At 42.8% G+C, this 23,183-nt stretch overlaps 1 protein-coding gene across 1 annotated transcript in view; it reads left to right on the top strand.

Moving 5' to 3' along the window:
- The window catches only part of prkag2.S (protein kinase, AMP-activated, gamma 2 non-catalytic subunit S homeolog), a 156,107-nt gene that overhangs the window by 17,571 nt on the left and 115,353 nt on the right, over positions 1-23,183 (top strand). Inside the window, 1 exon segment of the mRNA NM_001090026.1 lies at positions 21,315-21,386. Coding sequence (NP_001083495.1) covers positions 21,315-21,386 — 72 coding nt within the window.

Below are 23,183 nucleotides of genomic sequence, written 5' to 3'. Positions count from 1 at the left end.
CTGTATTTGGTAATGACCTTTTGGAAAGAATAACTAAAATCAAGTATTTTTTATATCCATGAATGAGCTTTCTACATCTCTCTTTTGGCAGTCAGGACCTCTTTTCTTCTACAAACCACTCCAGTTCTCCTAAATTTAAAGGATGCCTTTTTCAAACTTTCACAAGTTCTCATTGGGATTTAGATCTGCTGTTCTGTACCCATTGCTGGTCACTTCAGACAATAGTTGCCTTTAGCCATTACATGCATGTTTGGGTCATTGTCCTACTGGAAGACCCATGATCTATGGCGGAGACCTATCTTTCTGACATTAGGAGACCTGTCTTTCTGACATTGTGATTAATATGCTGTTCCAAAAAGCCTTGGTGATTTTGTGATACCCTGCACACACTCAAGACACCTTGTTCCAATGGAGGAAAAATCCACCCAAAACCAACAGCCAACATCCTCTATGTTTGACTGTAACAATGGTGTTCTTTTCTTTGAGGGCTTCACTTTTTTGATGTAAACAAAGAAATGCTGGGTCAGATTCAATCCCATGAGAAAACTGTATTTTAAGGTTTATCATGTGAAAACTTAAGGATGAAATTCAATTTTCTTCAAATTCCTTGGTAACAGTATGTACAATGAACACAGGAACATTAACTTCTTTGGAGATGGACTACTTGTAGTCTTGGCATTTCTTACAATTCTCTATCCACCTCCTCAGACAGCTCTCTCAACTAGGGACAGATGAAACTCCAGATGGTGCCGCAACCAGGTCTGCCCCAACCCCGCCCTATGTCCTCCCCCAATCCACCCCACCCCTCTCAATGCTGCTTGGACCCTTGGAAACCATGGGTCCTAGACAACCTCCCTGATCCCGATCTTAACAACTGTTTTTCATCTGCTATTTACATAACTCCAGGCTGTACTTATTTTGCTTATACTTGATGCTTGTGTTTTGTTCCGGCAGTGTGTATTACTCCTACCCAAGCAAAGCTGTGTCTATATTTATAGTATAACTTGTACACTCTGGCTTATGTTACAATCCCTACACTCACCGATGCACTTTAGGTCAGTAGGAACAAGGACTCTGCAGGGGCTGTTAGTGACATTTAGAAAATAACTTATTAAAGTTCTTAAAAATAAAGTACTCTAAAGTTCTATTTTGAATGAAATTGCCCTTTAAGCTGCGAGTCTCAGTTTCCCCAAGAGACCTGCTTACCTTAAATAGTTACAAGTGTATCGTTGGTTACAAATGTCTCTAAGTGCAGTTGCTCAATATTCTGGACTCTCTGCTAAAAATCTTCAGAAAATCTTTTTCTGGCATCAGTGCAGGAGACACTCTGAACATTTTAGTAAGAAACCCGTGACTGAGAGATGAGTTGTCAAAACTGGGACTGTGCCAGACAGTTTTTTTTGGGGGGGGGCAGGTGGACAGCCCCTAACAAAATAACTGTAGTTCTATATTTCCATAGCCTCTAGAGTAGGACAATGTGAGTTAAACATATGCAAAGCTCTTCACTTTTTTGCTTTCACCATTCTAATGTGTGGGTTGTATGAAGTGAAAAGGGCCCAGGGCACCGTACGTTGGTATTTGTTGTAACCTGGCATCAGGCTGTGATGAGGATTTTCTGGTTTAACTGCCTGAGCAGGCACAGTACAAATACTTGGCTTCTTTGGGAGTTGCTAACCTTTTTTGTGATGAATAAATGTGAATAAAAAAATAAAGTAAAATAAAGTTTAAGGCGTGTAAGGATAAAAGGGATGGTAAGGATAAAATGCAATTTGCTTTTATACAAGACAACATGGACGTGTGGAGACAAGACCCGTGGGTGCTTCCTTTGGACTGGGAATATATTTTTTATGCTTCTGTGCCTGCTTGGAATACCAGCATACACAGAGGCAAAGTTTCCCTATATTTAACACCAGCCAATGGGACAGATTTACTAAAGGGTGAAGTGGCCGACGCTAGTAAAAATTTGCCAGAAATCTCATCCACTGCCAATTTACTAACAAGTGCAGGCCCATATTAACAAACAGGGCACCCCTAGGCCCCCTCCACGTCCCCCTCCCCTTTTGCCTCCCCCTCAGCGTCTGCTTCTCCCTTCACATCCGCGTCTCTCTCCCCTTCCCCTTCTGCTTCCCCCTCCACGTCTCTCTCCCCTTCTGCTTCCCCCTCTGCGTCTCTCTCCCCTCCCCCTCTGCTTCCCCCTCCGTGTCTCTCTCCCCTTCTGCTTCCCCTTCTGCTTCCCCCTCCGCGTCTATCTCCCCTTCTGCGTCTCTCTCCCCTCCCCTTCTGCTTCCCCCTCCGCGTCTCTCTCCCTTCCCTTCCCCTCCCCCTCCGCGTCTCTCTCCCCTTCTGCTTCCCCCTCCGCGTCTCTCTCCCCTTCTGCTTCCCCCTCTGCGTCTCTCTCCCCTCCCCCTCCCCTTCTGCTTGTTTTAGGGTGGGCTCATGTCTAGGACATCAGAGGATCTCTTTTGTCTTTATTTTTCTTCCTTGGACATTTGTAATAATAAGTGGCCACTTCAAGCATTTGCACCAACTGATAATGACATATATATGACCTATATGTACCTGCCCTATTCAAATTGACCTAAACGTAAGAGTACTAACGACGTTTTGTTTGGCAGAAATGAACGCTAGCGCTATGAAATGCCAGATGCAGTAATATTGTACAGGTTGCATTCTTCTGCGTCTGGTGTAAACATCAAGCTTTTGTTATGCCAGTAACCTGCCTTTACTGTATTTCATGCCCTTATCCCATGGGCATAGATCCATAGTAAAACCATAGAGAAACCACAGCACTAGCTTTTCTCTATAGTTAAAATAACCCATGTAGCCATATAAGCAGCCCATTAAATAATTGTGTTGGATCAAACCCAGCCTCTGAACTCTTTCCAGAGACCCCCTGCTCTTCCGTCCCTCTCTAATTGGACTTACAATACATTTATTTTGAAAGGTGAATTTCTGGCAGCCGAGTATATTATTTCAGCAATGATTTCCCCTCTGTGTGTCGTCCCTGAACATAGACATAGCAAGGCTGGCATTTGTATGGAGAGAACATTGTGTCTTCCCTTTCCACCTTATCTGCTTACAGTGTCAACACAGCATTATTTGTGATGTGGGTGATAAACTGAAAGGTACAGTAGTGCCTCTATATATAGCAACAATAGGATGTGTTTGTGTGGGTCCTTCCAGCAGATTAATCCTATCACTTAGCATTTGCCACCACCGCTGAACGTCCGGCCATGAGATGACTACACTCACAGGGGCAGGAGTTTATGGAAGATACATTCTTCATTAAAACTGAAACACTGGGTACTTAATACTGGTTTGTTATGAATGGGATGGGGAGTTGTATTCCTATTTCTAATGAAGGGGCGGCCTTGGGCTATCAAGAGGTAGTAACTTAAGGTGGCCATACACGGGCCGATAAAAGCTGCCGACAGACCGAGTCGGCAGTTTATTGGCCCGTGTATGGGGGCCCCCGATGGGCTTCCCAGATCAAGATCTGGCCGAAAGTCGGCCAGATCTCGATCGGATGGGATTAAAAATCCCGTCGGATTGCGTCCGCATCTGTTCGTTGATGCGGTCCCGCGAACCGACCGCCCGTTTGCGTTCGCTAGGATCCGATCGTTGGGCCCTAGGGCCCACGATCGGATCAGCCCGATATTGCCCACCTCAAGGTGGGCATATCGGAGGGAGATCCGCTCGTTTGGCGACATTGCCGAACAAGCGGATCTCTCCATGTATGGGCACCTTTAGAAGAATCTGGAGAGTTGTTTTTGCCCTGGCAAATTTCATATACATGGGTCCACACTCGGGGGGCTATTTTCACTTGCTCTAAGGTGGACATAGGGAGGAACAGGCAATAAAAGTCACCTTCCAGGCAGATATCAAACCAGACGCAACAAGGTGAGGTGGCATCACTAGGGTAGTTGTAGAGATCTCAAGTAATTCTAATGCATATCATGCCTAGTGGATACAAGCAGGAGCAGCATAATAAACTCATTTAAGGGGGAATGTAATTAAAAATCACGTTGAAAATTGCGTTTTTTCAGAATGTTTAGCATTGCTCGCAATGGAAAATCATTCTCTGCCAAATATTACATTGCTCATTACCGCTAAGCAAAGGTTTGCGTTATCACCTGCTTTGGAGTTTAGTTAAATATTTTGCCCTTTGCGATTGAAAAATGCTATTACATACTTTGTGAAGAAGCCGTTGAGGTCTTAAATTGGTCATGAAGGACACAAACAATGAAAATCTTGGTCGCTAACGTTCACACTGGTGTTTGCAAATGCTTTTTGCTCTAACTAAACACATTACTTTCCACCATTAGGGTTGGAACAAGCCTGCTATTAGTATGTAGCTCCAGACATAATTTAGGTTCTACATTCCCTAACTATGGGGTTGCACCTATAGCATATATTTGTAGGCTTCAGGGTGGTCTTGATCGTATTCAGAAAATTACATCACTAACATAAGGTCGCCTTTTATATTGGCTTCATGTTCAAGACTGATCTTCCAATAAGGGTGAGACAGAGAGGTGATTGGAGGTCCTACAGCTTGAAGGTGAAGGTTTGTTCAAAGAATCCATATTTATCTTTAAATTAAATTATAATTTTAATATAGTCTGGGCCCCCACTGCAGATTATGTTGGATAATTGGGCCACCTTTGGTCTCTATGCAGATAAAGCTTGGATTTAGTACCCCCATGTGCCTGAGCGATGTCTATGAGTCTATTGAAGCCTCTATGTTACATCACCAATAGGACAGGAAAGGTAAATGTCCAAAGGGGAAAACATTCTATGGGACTGTTGTTCCTTTTTAAGCTGGAGTTGTCTTACTTGGCTTTAGTCACTGACATCCCAAAGGCCATATTTGCAGGAAACTGGCCAAGAATTTCTCCATAAAGTGCCCAGCTAAGCCGCATCCTGTCAACACTCAATTGCTCTAATACATTTCTGGCAATTGGAGAAATATTCCGGGGACATTTTGCTGAGTCTTTCCAGAGCAAGCAGCAGCACACCCTTTATAATGACATGGAATTTAATGTAAATGTACAGCTCCCCTTAATTCAGTGATGCCCAGCAACTCTCAGCTTCATTTAATACTTGCTTGGATTAGTCAGAGGCTTCATAACAGGCCTTTGTATTCTTCAATTTTGCACGTTGGTTCAATGTTATTGGCATTTCAATCAGTGATTTTTCCGAAAGTTATTCTTAGTAAGTAAAAAGACAAATACAAGAGTCCTCTGCACTCAACCCATTATCAATATATTTAAGACAGAGACGTTTTGTGCTACTGCTACTGAAAAATGCCTTACCCTTTAAACAAAACAGGGATTGTTTGTCCATATATTGCAATATATTTAAGCTGAACAACTACGTCAAAGTCATCCCATATCTGCTCAGTCCTACACTCAATTTTCATCTGATTCATTAAGAATTCTATTGCTTCATTATACATTTTACACAGGGACTACGTTTTACCTGCAACTTACTTGCTGCTTTCAAAGTAAAACTCCCAAACTTGGCTGCCCTTTTATTAGACACCAGTGGAAAATGTATAATGAAGCAATAGAATTCTTAATGAATCAGATGAAAATTAAGAGTAGGACTGGCCAGATATGGGATGACTTTGACGTAGTTGTTCAGCTTAAATATATTGCAATATATGGACAAACAATCCCTGTTTTGTTTAAAGGGTAAGGCATTTTTTAGTAGCAGTATGCACAAAATGTCTCTGTCTTAAATATATTGTTAATGGGTTGAGTGCAGAGGACTTGTATTTGTCTATATGTATTTTGTGGTCACACCCTCATTGCTCCCCCGCCTAATGGATTTTAAAAATTAGTGGTGAGCCCAACTTTCCCTTGTTTGTTATTCTTAGTAAGTACATGTTGTGGTGTCAGCGCAGGGAACAGCCACCCAAGATATCCTAAGGCTGAGCCAGCCGCTTATCTTATCTTGGGTATAATTTGGAACAAGTGGTTTGTACGTTTTGTGAAGATATTGGAATCAGTTTTCTTGCTTTGTAGGCTGTTGTTGGGTGGTGGTTGTACTATAAGATCACCTGAAGGGCCACAGCATCTTACACTACTGTCTCTGTCTTGCTCTCTACTAACGCCCTCTTGCTCTGCTGTCATCATCATCCTTCCCTTCTGTCTTCATCTTGCCCTACTTCCTCCATCTTGCCCTATTGTCTCAATTGTGCACACTGTATCCACATTACTGGTCTGTCTCCATCTTACCCTTCTATCTCCATCTTGCCCTACTGTAACCACCCTACCATTCTACTGTATCTCCATTTTACCCTTCTATCTCAATCTTGCCCTGCTGTAACCACCTTACCCTTCTACTGTATCTCCATCTTTCCCTTCTATCTCCATGTTGCTCTACTGTAACCACCTTACCCCTCTTTCTCCATCTTAATCTTGCCCTACCGTATCCACCTTACCTTTCTGTTACCATCTTGCTCTGCTGTCATCATCCCGCCCTTCCCTGCAATATTAGTTTTGCTCTGCTGTCTTCATCTTGTCTTACTATCACCATCTCACCCTTTCCTGCTATTTCCATCTTGTCCTTCTGTCTCCATCTTGCTTTGCTTTTATTGTCTTGCCCTACTTTATCCACCTTACCAATCTGTCTCCCCCTTTCCTGCTATCTCCATCTTGTCCTCTGTCTCCACCTTGCCCTGCTTTCAACCTCTTGCCCTGCTCTCTCCATCTTGCCCTACTTTCACCATCTTTCTCTTCCCTGCTATCTCTATCTTGCTCTACTACCTCCTGTCTTCATATTACCCTGCTTTCATCATCTTGGCCTACTACTACTGCAAGTGTACTTGATCTTTTATTGGTGTAGGGACGTATTCAGTCCCCACAAGGTCCCCTAATTGCCATCACTGCAGCTCTATCGTCAATATAAATACACACACAGACTCTGGCCTATATGAACTTATGAAAGGAAATAAGATATTACGAGGTACACGTTGGTTTGTATTTGGGGTTCAGGGGAAATGCTGCACAATATGGGGAGTATATGAGGGTATATGAGAGAGGAGCTCAGGGTTGTGAGATTTGACGCTGATTATTGTCTTTAATAAAAGTTTCGTGTCTTGTTAGAGAGAAAGTCCTGGTATAATTAATGGCCATTGCTGTGGTCTGTCCTGCTCAGGAGATACAGTTACACACTGTAAGGAGATTCTGCACTTGTCACTCCTAATTGATGACGGGGCCTGGGCACAAAACCCTGTGTGGGGGCCCCGCAGTTCAACCTGCAGTCAAAGTCTGTATATTGGACCACAAACGGGAACCTGAACTCAAGTCTAAAGATCTCTGCTCTGACAGCTGCAGGTTGCACATCCTTGACTTATAGGGGGTTATTTATTAAAGTCCGAATGCCAAAAACTAAAAAAAAAAAATCAGAATTTTTTAGTGGAAAAAAACCTCGAATTTTTGGATTTATTATACCCTGAGGATGGAAAAAGTCAGAATCCGAAAATCCGGCATCTCAGACCTCCTGAGGTTGTATATAAGTCAATGGGAGAGGTCCTGAAGACATCCTGATCATCGCTGGGTTTTGGGCAATAATCCGAAGATTTTGTGGTTTTCAGTGGGAAAATAAGAAAAAATCATATTTTTTTTTTTTCAAGTTTTTTTCGGCACAGGAAATTTTTGTGAAAATGTTTTGATAAATAAGGGGAAATAACCCATGTGGATTTGGTCAGAGTATATTTCAGAAATAAATTGCATATTTTCAAAATTGTGATAAATAACCCCCATAGCGTTACTGTCACTACCCCCCCCCTTATTATATACACTGTCTCCCCTTACACATCTTGCCTTACTATTTACAATGGTTACAGCCCCTTCCCAGAATAGACATAGAAAGACAGAAAGATTGAGGAAGAGCAGAAGAAGGGTATAGCGGTACATATTCTTTCAGGCTGGAGGCACTGAGGCATTTAAAGCCTTGGCAGGGAGAGTTAATGTGCCGGATGCCTGTGCTCATGTAACAAGATCTCCAAGCAGCTCTGATACATTTTTGGCAGGAGGACGGCTGGATGGAGCTGCCTGTTATACCCTGTGTCACTTGAGCTGCTGCTTTCCTCTTGTCCTACTTGCTCACAGCCGCTGCTCATGCCCATCTGTTGCAGGAGAAAGAGCCACGGAGGTGGGTAGCAGCAGGACCACAATATTGCCGTCCCCAGCACTGTAATTAATGAATGTCTATGAGAATCTCCAGCCAGACTGCAGCTGATACCTGCTCTGTAAGTGGAGGATCTTCCATGTGATATTTGGGGAGACGGTGAAGCCTTTACCTTCTCCAGGGAAACTCTGGGATATGTGGTACAGCTCAGATTTAGGGTGTGTGATATATTGTTTGTTGTTGTGGCCTTACAATGTGCTTTCTGTGCTGATTGTTGTTCCTTATGGATAATTCCTCTACTATGTCTGCAACATCAATGGACAAGTGTGACAGAAGCCTAAAGGACAAGGAAAGCCTAAAAGGGAGGGGGTGTCACCATATGGATACCCCAGATGCTAACCCGTATGCTTTGGCTGCTGCTTTTCTAGTTTAAAAGCCTGGTGTGAGTGTGCCAATGTGCCTGATGCTTCCTTGTGCCTGACTAATTGTGCCCATGTATGATTGCATTACTTATCAGAACAATGATGTGCAAATCCTATAGAGGTAATGCCATGCACATGCGAGAAACTATTGCAGGCAAGATTGCACTGCCATACTTCTAAAGAAAGCTACTGGATCATTGAGAAGCACCGCCAACCCTTGCAGGTTAGTGATTAGGCTCCCCAAAAGCTGCCTTATATATTATCATCCCACACCATTTTGAGCTTTCCTTGTCCTTTAAATGGATTCTGTCTTGATTTATATGGCAATTTATTCCTAAATGACACTGTTTACTCTGCAAACAATTCACTCTACCATGTAAAATTGAATTCTTAATCCAACAAGTGTATTTGTTTTTAGTTGTAATATTGGTGTGTAGGTGCATCTCAGGTCATTTTGCCTGGTCATGTGATTTCAGAAAGAGCCAGCACTTTAGGATGGAACTGCTTTCTGGCAGGCTGTTGTTTCTCCTACTCAATGTAACTGAATGTGTCTCAGTGGGACCTGGATTTTTCTATTGAGTGCTGTTCTTAGATCTACCATGAAGCTGTTTTGTTGTTACCTTCCCCCCATTGTTCTGCTGATGGGTTGCTGGGGGGGGGAGGGAGGGCGTGATATCACTCCAACTTGCAGTGCAGCAAGTGTGCCTGAAGTTTATCAGAGCATGACTGGGGGCACCTGGCAACTGACAATATGTCTAGCCCCTATGTCAGATTTCAAAATTAAATATAAAACAATCTGTTTGGTCTTTTGAAAAATAGATTTCGGTGCAGAATTGTACTGCAGCAGCACTATTAACCGAGGCATTTTGAAAAAAAACATGTTTTTTCCATGACCCTATCCCTTTAAGGCAATATCACATACTGTAAAGTGTCTTTGAGCGAGACTTCACATAGAGGGTGACTTCACATTAAAAGGCTGCTTGGCACCTATTAAATTAGGAGGGATATTACATACACTAGATGTGTCCTGATGACATAGTGAAATAGACAGTAAGGAGATGCCCAGTGCACCGGAGTGACAGTATTTAGGATTCATCCCCATACAATATAGAGGCCCATTAGACTTGATCCCTTCTGGATCACATTACCCTGTTTTGGAACCTGATACACCCGAGGCAGTGACTTCTGTGCAGTGACTCCGTCGCCCTTAGTAAACAGCAGCTAATACACAGTTCATGTGCCGGGATTTTGGCTGGAGCCCACAGGCTGCTTTAATGCCAGAGATCGGTGGATATGGAGATTGGAAGCTCTGATAGCCAAGAGGAATTACTTTATTTAAAGGGAAAGTGCTACGGGGCGCTGTTGCTTCTAATGCATTAAAAGCTGGTCGAAGTACAAACAGAATGGTTATATATATTTCAGCATTTAAGGTGTAAAAGCTGGGTTATGTCTAGGCCACACCCAGATCAGGCTAGGCCACACCCAGATCAGGCTAGGCCACACCCAGATCAGACGAGGCCACACCCAGATCAGACTAGGTCACATCCAGATCAGCTAGGTCACACCAAGATCAGACTAGGCCACACCCAGACCCGCCTAGGTCACACCCAGTTCAGGCTAGGCCACACCCAGATCAGATCAGGGCGCACCCAGATCAGACTAGGCCACACCCAGATCAGACTAGGCCACACCCAGACCAGACAAGGCCACACCCAGATCAGACCAGAGCACACCCAAATCAGACTAGGCCACACCCAGTTCAGTCTAGGCCACACCCAGATCAGATTAGGTCGCACCCAGATCAGACTAGGCCACACCCAGATAAGACTAGGCCACACCCATATAAGACTAGGCCACACCCAAATCAGACTACACCACGCCCAGATCAGACTAGGTCACATCCAGATCAGGCTAGGCCACACCCAGATCAGACTAGGCCACACCCAGATCAGACTAGGCCACACCCAGACTAGAATAGGCCACACCCAGATCAGGCGAGGCCACACCCAGATCAGATGAGGCCACACCCAGATCTGACTAGGCCACACCCAGACCAGACTAGGTCACACCCAGATCAGATTAGGCCGCACCCAGATCAGACTAGGCCACACCTAAAGGCCACACCCAGATCAGACTAGGCCACACCCAGATCAGACTAGGCCACACCCAGACCAGACTAGGCCACACCCAGATCCGACCAGAGCACACCCCCTGTCTGGCCCGCCAGACCTTTCAATGACAAAATGACCTCCTTCATATGATTTTATGTCTTCAATTTATCCGTTTTCTTAGCTGCCTTCTCTGCAGATCATCTGGTTGCAGTTCTCTCACTGAGCGAGGCCTTGATTTTGGTTGTGTTTAGTCACCAGTATGTACAAGCCAATTCCCAGTGTGAGTGGCAGAAATCTCCAAACATCTGAAGGTCACAAATGTCTAAATTGAATGTTGCACAAACAATCTGTGGCCTTATCCTGGGAGATTAATGTTGGTCACTGAAATACCAAGCTTGCCGGAGCAACTGACTTAAACAGATAATGTCCATCCGAGCATTGCGTTCTGTTGCTGAGTCACAGTCATACACATCTACATCTTTACTGTGCTTATGTATCTTTATTGTGTATGGGGGGCTGCTGTTAGTAGGGAGTATAATAGGGATAACTCTGGGGCACCGCAGAACAGAATGAAGGGAATTTCACAAGGCTGATCTATGTCCGTAAGCATTTGCCCTGCAGTCAGTTGTAGGGATGGACCGAATCCACTATTTGGGATTTAGCCGAATCCCTGAAACCTTCTTGAAAGGTTAGGCCGAATACTGAACCCGAATCCTAATTTGCATATGCAAATTACATGCGGGAAAGGAAAAGTGTAAAAAAATGTATTACTGCCTTGTTTTCTGACAAAAGTCACGTGATTTCCCTTCCCGCCCCTAATATACATATGCAAATCAGGATTCAGATTTGGGTTCAGCCAGGCACAAGGATTCAGCCGAATCTGAATCCTGCTGAAAAAGGCCAAATCCTGTCTGAATCCCGAATCGAATCCTGGATTTGGCGCATCCCTAGTCAGTTACACGTAATATAACTTTCATTAAAGATACTTCACTCAACAGTGGAGTAACTACCAGAGTTCCACACTCCCTTGGGGCCGGCTGGAGCCCGTCCATGGCTAGTTATGATACTGTGCCTCAAAATGCGCACATAGTGCCACTCAGTTTGTCCTGGCTGCCCCCATGGCTACACAACAGCTTGTTTATATAAACTATAGTAGTACTTATCTGTTATCTACTGTGCATCCTGTGCTTGAATGGCTGCCCCCATGGCTGCACAGCAGCTTGTTTATATAAACTATAGTAGTACTTATCTGTTATCTACTGTGTATCCTGTGCTTGAATGGCTGCCCCATGGCTACACAGCAGCTTGTTTATATAAACATAGTAGTACTTATCTGTTATCTATTGTGTATCATGTGCTTGAATGGCTGCCCCCATGGCTACACAGCAGCTTGTTTATATAAACTATAGTAGTACTTATCTGTTATCTACTGTTTATCCTGTGCTTGAATGGCTGCCCCAATGACTACACAGCAGCTTGTTTATATAAACTATAGTAGTACTTATCTGTTATCTACTATGTATCCTGTGCTTGAATGGCTGCCCCCATGGCTACATAGCAGCTTGTTTATATAAACTATAGTAGTACTTATCTGTTATCTACTGTGTATCCTGTGCATGACTACACAGCAGCTTGTTTATATAAACTTTAGTTGTGTTTTTGAAGCAAAACATTATATTTTCATTACTTTAGGACACTTTCATGTTTTAATGATAATGTTCCTTTAATGCAATTGACTCAGGCATTCATTGCCTAGAGGTGTGTTCCTCTTGCCTGTTAAGTATTTTGCTGAAGGCCAGATAGCACAACATGTTAAATCATAAGTTTTACTCAGTTCAACACCACAAAGTACAAGGCCCTCAAAGCTGTGCTCCAAGGGAATTATTTCAACCCTGGGTCTCTATGCCAATGGTTCATGCCCATTGTACAACCAGATAGGTGTAACCAGCTATGCTCTATTAGCTACCCTCTATTAAGCCCAACTCTTATGCCTACTGTGAGCTGTGCATAGATACTATCACTATATAGTCTTCCTCCACAGGGGCCTCTCCTCCCCAACTTCCACTGAAGTGTATCTTCTATCTTGCCTTAGGCTCCTTGCACAATCCACCCTCTTGAATGTGTGAAGTCCAAAGAAGAACCTCCAACCTCAGGTACAAAACCTAACAGGGAAACCTGTTCCAACTTGTACAAATAACTTAGTCTACATGGCTATACAGTCCAATATACAGTAAGAGAAGGCGTGAGTCTCTACTCCCCTACACATCACCCCTTGCAATCCTTGTGATTGGAGAAGTATTTCTAGCCAAGTTTCCCAGGTCTGGGGTCTCAGACTGCTTCCTCAATCCCTTCTATGCAGCATACATGCAGACCTTCTCTTTGCCTCTGAGACCTAAGCAGTATCAAGGGATCACATAAAGGTGGCCATACGCGGGTCAATAAAAGCTGCCAACAGACCAAGTCAGCAGCTTATTGGCCAGTTCATGCGGTTCATGGTGGTCTTCCCTGACCGATATCTGGTCAAATCTCTTGCAGATGTTGATTGGTAGGTTTAAAAATCCAGCTGGATCAAGTATTTCATTGGTTCATTGATGTGGTCCTCACACCAGCATGAAACACCTGTGGATCAGGCATTAGATACTAAAAGCCACTTAAAGGGAAAGTAAACCCCAAATTATAATTTTGCATAATGTATGAAAATGTCAACTTTCCAGTCTAAACGAATGGCACATTTTGAGTGGTATAAAAGTTATTTTTGAATATAATTGCTGAGTGAGTCTGTCCCTTTCTATTGTCTGTCCTGGTAGTTTGAAATCAATGTAACAGAAGCCGGCTGATTAACAGACCTGGCAGGGGATCGATTGGTGTTACACTGTTTTAAGAGACAATAGGGAGGAACATGAATGAATGTATATTGGAAAGTTGCTTCGAATGACACTTTCTTTCTTTAGGCATCTTTTTTTATGTTTTTGGGTTTACATGGCATTTATTTAACCACCCTGGACCCAGAGGAATTTATTTTCTCAGGTAGCACAATAACAGTTAGACGTGCCAGGTGCTGCCATGGCACATATCCAGAAATAGGTGTATTTGATACGGGCAGGGCAAAGTCCAGCAACTTGATGCAAAACAATATTGGACTCTAATAGTATCATTAATATGGTTTATATTGTAATAATGTGGGTGAATTAAAGGGTACGGGTACAAAACACATAAACAAACCACAACAATTACAGGTATGGGATCCATTATCCGGAAACCCGTTATCCAGACAGCTACGAATTACAGAAAGGCCATCTCCCATAGACTCCATTGTAATCAAATCATCTAATTTCTTTTTCAAATGATTTCCTTAATAAAACAGTAGCTTGTACTTGATCCCAACTAAGATATAATTAATCCTTATTGGAAGCAAAATCAGCCTATTGGGTTTATTTAATGTTTACATGATTTTCTAGTAGACTTAAAGGGCATGTAAAGGCAAAAAAATAAAATCTTTAATAAAAAGAAACCTATCTCCAATATACTTTAATAAAAAATATGTGTACCATTTTTATAAGAAACCTGACTGTATGCAGTGAAATTCTCCCTTCATTTACTGCTGTGGATAGGAATTGTCAGACGGTCCCTAACTGCTCTGCAGGGAAACAATCATACTTATGAACAGCAGGGGGAGCCCCCGCCTTACTTCCCAGCCATGCAGAACTCAAGCGGCTTTGTTTGTTTCCCTGTAGAGCAGTCAGCGACGGTGTTGAGATTTGTATTATATTTTATTTTGGTTTTACATCCCCTTTAGGGCAGAGCCACATGCTGCTATTTCGGGAGATTAGTCGCCTAGCGACAAATTATTTCTTCTTCGGGTGAGTAATCTCCCCAAACTGCCTTCCCACTGTCTAGAAAGTAAATCACCAGCGGGATGCAACTCGGATCACTTCAGCTTTCCAAAGTTACCCAAAGTTTCCTCGTGAGGCAACTTCAGACGACTTAGGAAAATTAAGCGTTCCGAGTGCCATCCCACCGGTGATTTACTTTCTAGCCAGCGGGAAGGCAGTTCGGGGAGATTTGTCGCCCGAAGAAGAAATGATTTGTCGATGGGCGACTAATCTCCCGAAATAGCAACATGTGTCTCTGCCCTTACTGTTTCCACATCCAGCTGCAGAGACAAAGATCATGGAGCCAGATTTAAACAGATAAACTGCGATTTGGAGGATTATTTTGCTGCAGCCACTGGTTCTGCTGAGTTGGAGAAAGTTTGTATTAAACAATACAAAAACAATAAAATCCACATTAGATTACATGACCACACAGGAGCCAGTGCAGTCTGTTTATTCTGATTATTAATCAGTCTTGTTGTATCGGCTTCTGGCAGATATTATTTGACTTGTGCTGTTTTGATGATGATGATCCCTAAGCAGCCCAGACCACACTGAGCATGTGCACAGTCTTAGTCTTGCAAAGATGTATAACAAAGTTACAAGATGGTGACCCCCTGTGGGCAACTTTGAAAGCATAAATCATTTGTTTGATTAGGCTTGTGGTGCAGTAAGTTCATGTTTATGTTTAGTATACAAAATACAGCATTTCTAGCCTTATTGTATTTTACACTTTACTCCCCTTTAAGATATGAAGATCCAAATTACAGAAAGATCTGTTATCTGGAAAACCCCCAGGTTTAACAGGATAACAGGTCCCATACCTGTATAAAGAAGCCCATTAATTAAAGAGAAGCTCTGTCCAAAAGTTATTTTTCTTCACTGTGTGGGTGGCTTGAGGCAGTCGCCTGTATTTGCTCCCCACAAAAGAAAGTCGTGGGAGTTCTGCTGGAGACGCATATTCTATAAGTGGAGCTGCTGTCTAAAAGTCAGTTTACAGTGAGTTGTGGGCATGAAATGTGCCAGGAATGCAGAATTCCTCCAAGCCTACTGTTGGCACAATATAACATTATTACTAATGTGACAAAGCTGCCCCTTTTTATCCTGTTAACACTGATACTGATATGAGAGGGCAGCTTACAGCGTCTGAGCAATGACTCGAACTGTCAGTTTAGGGACCAGCTGCGACACCCTGATATTTAGGAGGCTATGCTAGTACATCAATTGTGTAATAATTTTGATATTTTTAGTATATAAATCATGCAAATCATGCAATCCCTCCCAACACCTGAAGACAGGATTGGCATATAGGGACCCATTCAATTTAGGGGCCCCAAACTGCAGAGAATGGGGTGTGACTTCCTATTAAAGTGTTGCTGTTGTAGCTGCATGGGCTGATCTGGGGAAAGGTACGGATGGATCTATCCAGATGAGCATATACAGTAGCCAGAGAGTGGACAATGGAATCATATGCAAGGCGGATACTGCAGGCTGAATTGGTATTACCTTTAAAGGAGACGTATAGGATAAATAAAAACCCTAATTTTGTAGGCAGTTATAAATAATATGTGGTGTTGGTCTCACGTTGTGCTAAAAATTAATATTATCTTTGAAAATAGCCCCTTTATTGGAGCTCCCTATAGATGTTCACTGGTCCCTATTTCAAATGAGGGGTGGGTGTGTCCTAACGGTCCCTGCCAGAAGCACAGTAGGAGGGGGACAGCCAATCACAGCCCTTCAGTCACACAAGCAAAGACAGGCTTCAGTTCTCTATCAGGTCAGCCTAACTGCTGATTGGCTGCTATCCTACAGTGCCGTGTTCTGAGTGCCGCCAGCTCCCCTGCGCAGCCTGGGAAAGGAGGCAGCAGCAAGTGAAACAGATGGGCGGGACTAGTAGGGGTTTTTGCAGGAATATTCAATAAAGTAACCTGAAACACTGCTTTTTCAAGCAAATTCCTTTTATATCTAAATGAATAAAATGAACTGGTAGATTCTTCTTTTTTTACATAAAATGGCTCCTTAAAGGGCATGTAAAGTCTAAAATAGAATAAGGCTAGAAATGCTGTATTTTGTATACTAAATATAAACATGAACTTACTGCACCACAAGCCTAATCAAACACATGATTTATGCTTTCAAAGTTGGCCACAGGGGGTCACCATCTTGTAACTTTGTTATACATCTTTGCAAGACTAAGACTGTGCACATGCTCAGTGCGGTCTGGGCTGCTTAGGGATCGTCATAAACAAAGCTGCTTGAATTCTGCATGGCTGGGAAGTAAGGCGGGGGCTCCCCCTGCTGTTCATAAGTATGATTGTTTCCCTGCAGAGCAGTTAGGGACCGTCTGACAATTCTTATCCACAGCAGTAAATGAAGGGAGAATTTCACTGCCTACAGTCAGGTTTCTTATAAAAACGGTACACATTTTTTAATTAAAGTATATTGGGGATAGGTTTCTTTTTCATTAAAGAAAGTAAAAATGGGGTTTTATTTTTTTGCCTTTACATGCCCTTTAACAATAATCAGCGAAAATCACCTTTATTAGAAAAACTGGGTTCCTGGTATATAGCTGAGGTTATCACCAGCAAACACAGTGTTATGGCAATACTCCCTCCTGTTGCCATTAGTCCCTCCTACCTGGAGCTGTTTGTTATTCTTTTCTGTTTGTTTGCACTTTATCATCTCCCCGGTTGTATGGTGTATGGTGCCAGCACATAGAAATAAAAGTTAATACATGGAGGAGGTGCAGTTGACAGAGCAGCTGTGTTTCCCTTGGTACCCTGCCATTTCTGAGTGTTTTGGCTATGAGAGAATGTAGCGTAATACTGGCAGCACTTGCACTGATTCTCTACTACTCCTGTGCTAATGTACTTGTATAACTGACATGAAATCCCTCATTTACATTCCTTACTCCCTGCTTAAAGGGGTTGTTCACCTTCAAGCAACTAGTTGGTTTCAGATAGATCACCAGAAATAACGACTTTTTCCAATTACTTTCTATTTTCTATGTGTGGCCATTTTTCTAATATTGAAGTGTCATTTTCTAAAGCAGCTCAGGGAAGGGGGTCGCCGACTCTGTAACTGTTCTAAATGGATTTATTTAGTTGATACATTTCTTATCTTTGTCCCTGCTGTGCAGAATCCCTGTGTTTCATTACAGGCAACTGTTAGAATTGATACAATAGTTGCTAATATTCCAGAGATGCTGCTGAGAAATGGATCAACTAATGAAGCAAATTGTAACAGTTCAGAATCTGCACTTGAATTATTGAGCTGCCAGACTCAAACACCAGAGACAGGGACATTCAACTTCAAATTTAGATTTTGAATAAAACAGTAAAAAATAAATAATGGAAAGTAATTGAAAAAAAGTTTTTATTTCTGGGGAACAATCTGAAAAGAACTGAACTGGGAAAAGTGCTTGGAAGGAATTAAAGGAATTCTTCAGTATAAAATAAAAACTTTGTAAATAGATAGGCTGTGCAAAATAATACATGTTTCTAATATAGTTACTTAGCCAAAAATGTAATGTATAAAGGCTGGAGTGACTGGATGTGTAACATAATAGCCAGAACACTACTTCCTGCTTTTCAGCTCTCTTGGTTTCCACTGATTGGTTACCAGGCAGTAACCAATCAGTGACTTGAGGGGGTGGGCACATGGGTCATAACTGTTGCTTTTGAATCTAAGCTGAATGCTGAGGATCAATTGCAAACTCACTGAACAGAAATGTCCCATGTGGCCCGCCTTATAGTCACTGACTAACTCAGAGTTAGAGAGCTGAAAAGCAGGAAGTAGTGTTCTGCCTATTATGTTACACATCCTCTTACTCCAGGAAAAAAAATTACAAACCCTTCACAAATCTTTCCTAAGCAGAAGAACATCAGAGCAACCCCTTTCTTTCTCCTGAGTCCTGACAACTTCTCCCTTGACTACTTAATGGCCAGCAGGTGGCGCTGTTGTAACACAATTCATTCATATTAACAGCACATGTATCCTTTAATATCTTGGAATTAAAAAATAAATAAATAATGAATGTACATTGCAAAAGTGCTCAGAATGGCCCCCCTCATCAATTTTACATTGACTTATTTTTAAGGTTTACTTATCCTTTAAGGGAATGTAAACCCTTGAAATAAATGAATGTAAAATTGCTCTTCTGAGCTCTGTCATTTACGTTCATCTTTTTCTGCTTTTGAAGATATGAGCAGTTTATACACCACTAATATTATGAATATAAAACAATGGCACCACCTGCTGTTAATATCATGAACACTAGGGGAAAACAATGGTGTAAATGACAACAGTTCTCGGGCAGAGCCATCGGAGCAATTTTGCGTTCATTAGTTTCGAGGATTTTGCATTTTCTGTAAATGGGACCTCCACCAAGGTCCCATTTTTTTTTGCTTGTTGAAAGGGGAAGTACTGCTTTCCAATATCCTTTAAATACTGTGGGGGGTGGCCGCAGTGCCATGGGGGGAAGGATTGGGTCAGCTGGAGGCCCATGATGGCTGAGGTCCACCAGGTTTTACAAAAAATTCAAAAAAAATTTTGGATGCCCATTGACTTTAACCCCGGCGTCAACCTTGACGCGAGCAACTTTTCGCACGCGCATCCAAAATTGACGCGGGCATCAATTTTTGAGTTTCACAAATTTTTCGAGAATTTTTTGGCGAATCAGGAGAAATTTGCCCATGACTATGAATTCTGATTCTTTCTATTATCAGCACTGCTGGTTCTGCCACTTGAAACAATGTATCAGAAGCCAGTTAATTAACAGGGCCTAATTGAGCTTTTTTTTGTGTTAGGAAAACACACCTTTTTGGTGGACTTTGCCTTTTAACCCATTCCTGGCTGTGCTGCAATCAAACTCTGGCCAAGGGATGACATCTGAACATCAAGTTTGCTGCAAAGTGTCAGTTCAGGACCTTTAGCTACCATTTGTGTAACAAGTAGAGTCCTGAGTGGGTTCATTTTTTGAAACCCCGTACCTGACTCATACCCGCAACCTGAACCCACAATTTGATCCACATTTTCCCGCTACTCGACCCACAATAGGCCAACTAAGCTTCAGACCCAGGGGACACGCGGGAATCTTCCCAAAAAAAAAAATTTAAAAATTCGAAGAACCACAAGAGTGGGTGGGAGGGATCAAACCCGGACCCAAACCCAGCCAGGTTGGGGCTTTTCCCAACCCGCACCTGCCCACAACACGACCTCCCACCACTCGCGCCCGCCTGAACCCGACTTCCGACCCGCGCTGCCGATGATGTCACAAAAAGGGGCGGGCAAGATGCGCGCGTCTATAAAAACTCAACCTGGAAGTCGGAAGCCGGCATTTGGAAGGTCGACCGGAAAAGGTCCCGACCCTACCCGCGGGTAAACCCATGGGTAACGCGGGTATCGGGTAGGCCCGCACATCACTACCGCACAGCCACTTTGCAGTCACTCTGGGGCCCTCTGACTTGAAGAATTGCTGTTTTATTTTTCTCCTTGTTATTTATTTGCTTTTGCCTGTTTTGGACTATAACATACTGTGCCGACTATTGTTTTCTTAGAAAGCGATAAACAGCAGTTTGGCACAGAGCGCTGACGAGTATTTTTAGACTGGAGATGGGATACAAAAATCTGTCTGCAGGTAAATTAATGATTGTGACTCCGGATGCGCAGGGAACAGTACAAACCCCTGTACAGCGGCCACAACATATTTACTTGTAATTAAAGTCGCCATTACAGTCTGCACGGGACATCAGGCTCTAGGGAGAGGGGGACAATCGAGCCTTGAAGACCTTAAAAAAAAAACAGATTTGCAGTTGGTCGTATCTACTAGTTGTAAACTACATGTGTACAAATTAGTCTTCGTCCATAAAGCAGCACACAATTTTGCAGTTTGTTCATCAATTTGTTTGTCAGACTTCCAGTCAGGGTAATGAGGTAACCACTGTGACGTCACTGATAAGTTAAAAAATGAGACCTTTAGTTCAGCACTATGCTGAGGTAACCATTGTGCTATCATTGGCATGTTTATAAATGAGCCCTTTAGTCTTTTGGTATCCTAAGGTAACCATTGTGCCATCATTGATAAGTTCATAAAGAAGCTATTTAGTCTTTGTATTATGCTGAGGATTGTTCCGTCATTGATAAGTTCATAAATGAGTCCTTTAGTTTTGCATTATCCTAAGGTAACCATTGTGTCATCATTGATTTATTCATAAATGAGCGCTATAGTCTTGCATTATGATGAGATAACCATTGTGTCATCATTGATTAATTCATAAATGAGCGCTAAAGCCTTGCATTATGATCAGATAACCATTGTGTCATCATTGATTAATTCATAAACGAGCACTATAGTCTTGCATTATGATGAGGGAACCATTGTGTCATCACTGATAAATGTATACAGTAAATGAGACCTAAGTCTTGCAGTATCCCAATGGCAACCATTGTGCCAAAACTTATACATTTATAAATGAGCCAAAAATGTCTTGCAGTAAGCTTAGGTAACCATTGTGCCGTCATTGAGATGTAAGCATTTTGCCAATACTGATAAGTTCATAAATGAACCTGAAGTAACCATTGTGCCGTCAGTAATACATTTCCCCAGTTAGATTTAAGCAAGCATGTTATTGCTGATGGTCAAATTATTTTCTAGCCAGTGTCCATGAATGAATATGATCTCTTAAACTGTACTGCATTTTAGGCAAGATCTTAAAAGAACAATATGATCTCCTCCAGACCCCTGTAATAGACTGTTCCATTTTATCCTGCAGGACCTCAGTTCCTTTGCTATGCCGTTTTTGGATGGAGATTTGGATAATGCAGAGAAAAATTCCCAGCGCAAGGTAGGATGTGTTAGCCAACAAGATGGAGTTGTACCATGTGGCTTTCTGTGCGCCCACTTTCTTGCATCCTCGCTATTCTAGTACAAGAGGGGAACAGGTGGGTGCCACAGATTTCCTACATGATTTACCGGGGACATGAGGGTGCCATAGGTTTGTTACAGGATCACTGGGGAAAACACAGTACAACAGATTTTCTTACAGGATTCACTGGGGACAGGAGGGTGCCACAGATTTCGTATAGGATTTATTGGGGACAGGAGGGCTCCACATATTTCCCATGGGACAGGAGGGTGCCACCGATTTCCTACAGGAGTCACTGGGGACAGATTTCCTATAGGATTCAATGGGACAGTAGGGTGCCACAGATTTCCTTCAAAATTCACTGGGGACTGAAGGGTGCCACAAAATTTCTATAGGATTCACTTGGGACAGGAGGGTGCCACCGATTTCTTTCAGGATTCACTGGGGGACAGGAGGGTGCCACCGATTTCCTTCAAAATTCACTGGGGACTGAAGGGTGCCAAATAATTTCTATAGGATTCACTTGGGACAGGAGGGTGCCACGGAATTCCTATTGGATTCACTAGGGAAAGGAGGGGGCCACTGGTTTCCTTCAGGATTTACTGGGGGACAGGAGGGTGCCACGGAATTCCTATTGGATTCACTAGGGAGAGGAGTGTGCCACAGATTTCCTTCAGGATTCACTGGGGGACAGGAGGGTGCCACAGATTTCCTTCAGGATTTACTGGGGGACAGGAGGGTGCCACGGAATTCCTATTGGATTCACGAGGGAGAGGAGTGTGCCACAGATTTCCTTCAGGATTCACTGGGGACAGGAGGGTGCCATAGAGTTCCCCTAGGATTCACTTGGGACAGGAGGGTGCCACAGATTTTGTTTAGGATTCACTGGGGAGAGGAGGGTGCCACAGATTTCCTGCAGCTGTTATTTTAAAGGGCCGGAGAGAAACATCAATTGGCAGCAATTTCTCATTGATAACTCCTTCCGACACATCACTGTGACTGTACATATAAACTGAAATGCTGAGACATGAGAAGTATTGCTGTGGGCACAAGATAAAAATGCAATATCCCCGATGTGGCGCTTCCTGAATCCGTATCCGTGCCAGCAGTCGCTTCTCAGAGTATTTACACAATCCATGCACACGAGTGACCCCGCAAAGCCTGAAGGAGAAAAGGGAAATTTATTTTAGAGGGAAATGAGTGGGAGGCTGTTGATACCCAACCCAGACCCCTGGAAACTACATGTGTTGCTGCCCCTGAGCTGATATACCCCGGGGTGCCTAGCAACAAGTACAATGGGGTCCCAATAAAAAATAATGCCTTGTGCTCATATGGTCTCCAGTTTGTTATAGAATGGTCAGTTCTAAGCAACTTTTCAATTGGTCTTCATTTCCTCTTTTTTTTATAGTTTTTGAATTATTTGCCTTCTTCTTTTGACTCTTTCCAGCTTTCTAATGGGGGTCGCTGACCCCATCTAAAAACAAATGCTCTGTAAGGCTACTAATGTATTGTCATGGCTACTTTTTTATTACTTATGTTTCTATTAGGCTTTTCCTATTCATATTCCAGTCTCTTATTCAAATCAGTGCATGGTTGCTAGGGTAATTTGGACCCTAGCAACTAGATTGCTGACATTGCAAGCTGGAGAGCTGCCGAATAAAAAGCTAAATAACGCAAAATCCCCAAATAATAAAAAAGGAGAACCAATTGCAAATTGTCTCAGAATATCGCTCTCTGCTTCATACTTAAAGTTAACTCCAAAGTGAACAACCCCTT

The sequence above is a fragment of the Xenopus laevis genome, chromosome 6S, assembly GCF_017654675.1.
Source record: "Xenopus laevis strain J_2021 chromosome 6S, Xenopus_laevis_v10.1, whole genome shotgun sequence".
In the NCBI taxonomy this organism is placed as follows: domain Eukaryota; kingdom Metazoa; phylum Chordata; class Amphibia; order Anura; family Pipidae; genus Xenopus; species Xenopus laevis.
Note: the sequence above shows the minus strand (reverse complement) of the source record. Positions and strands in the feature narration are given on the sequence as shown.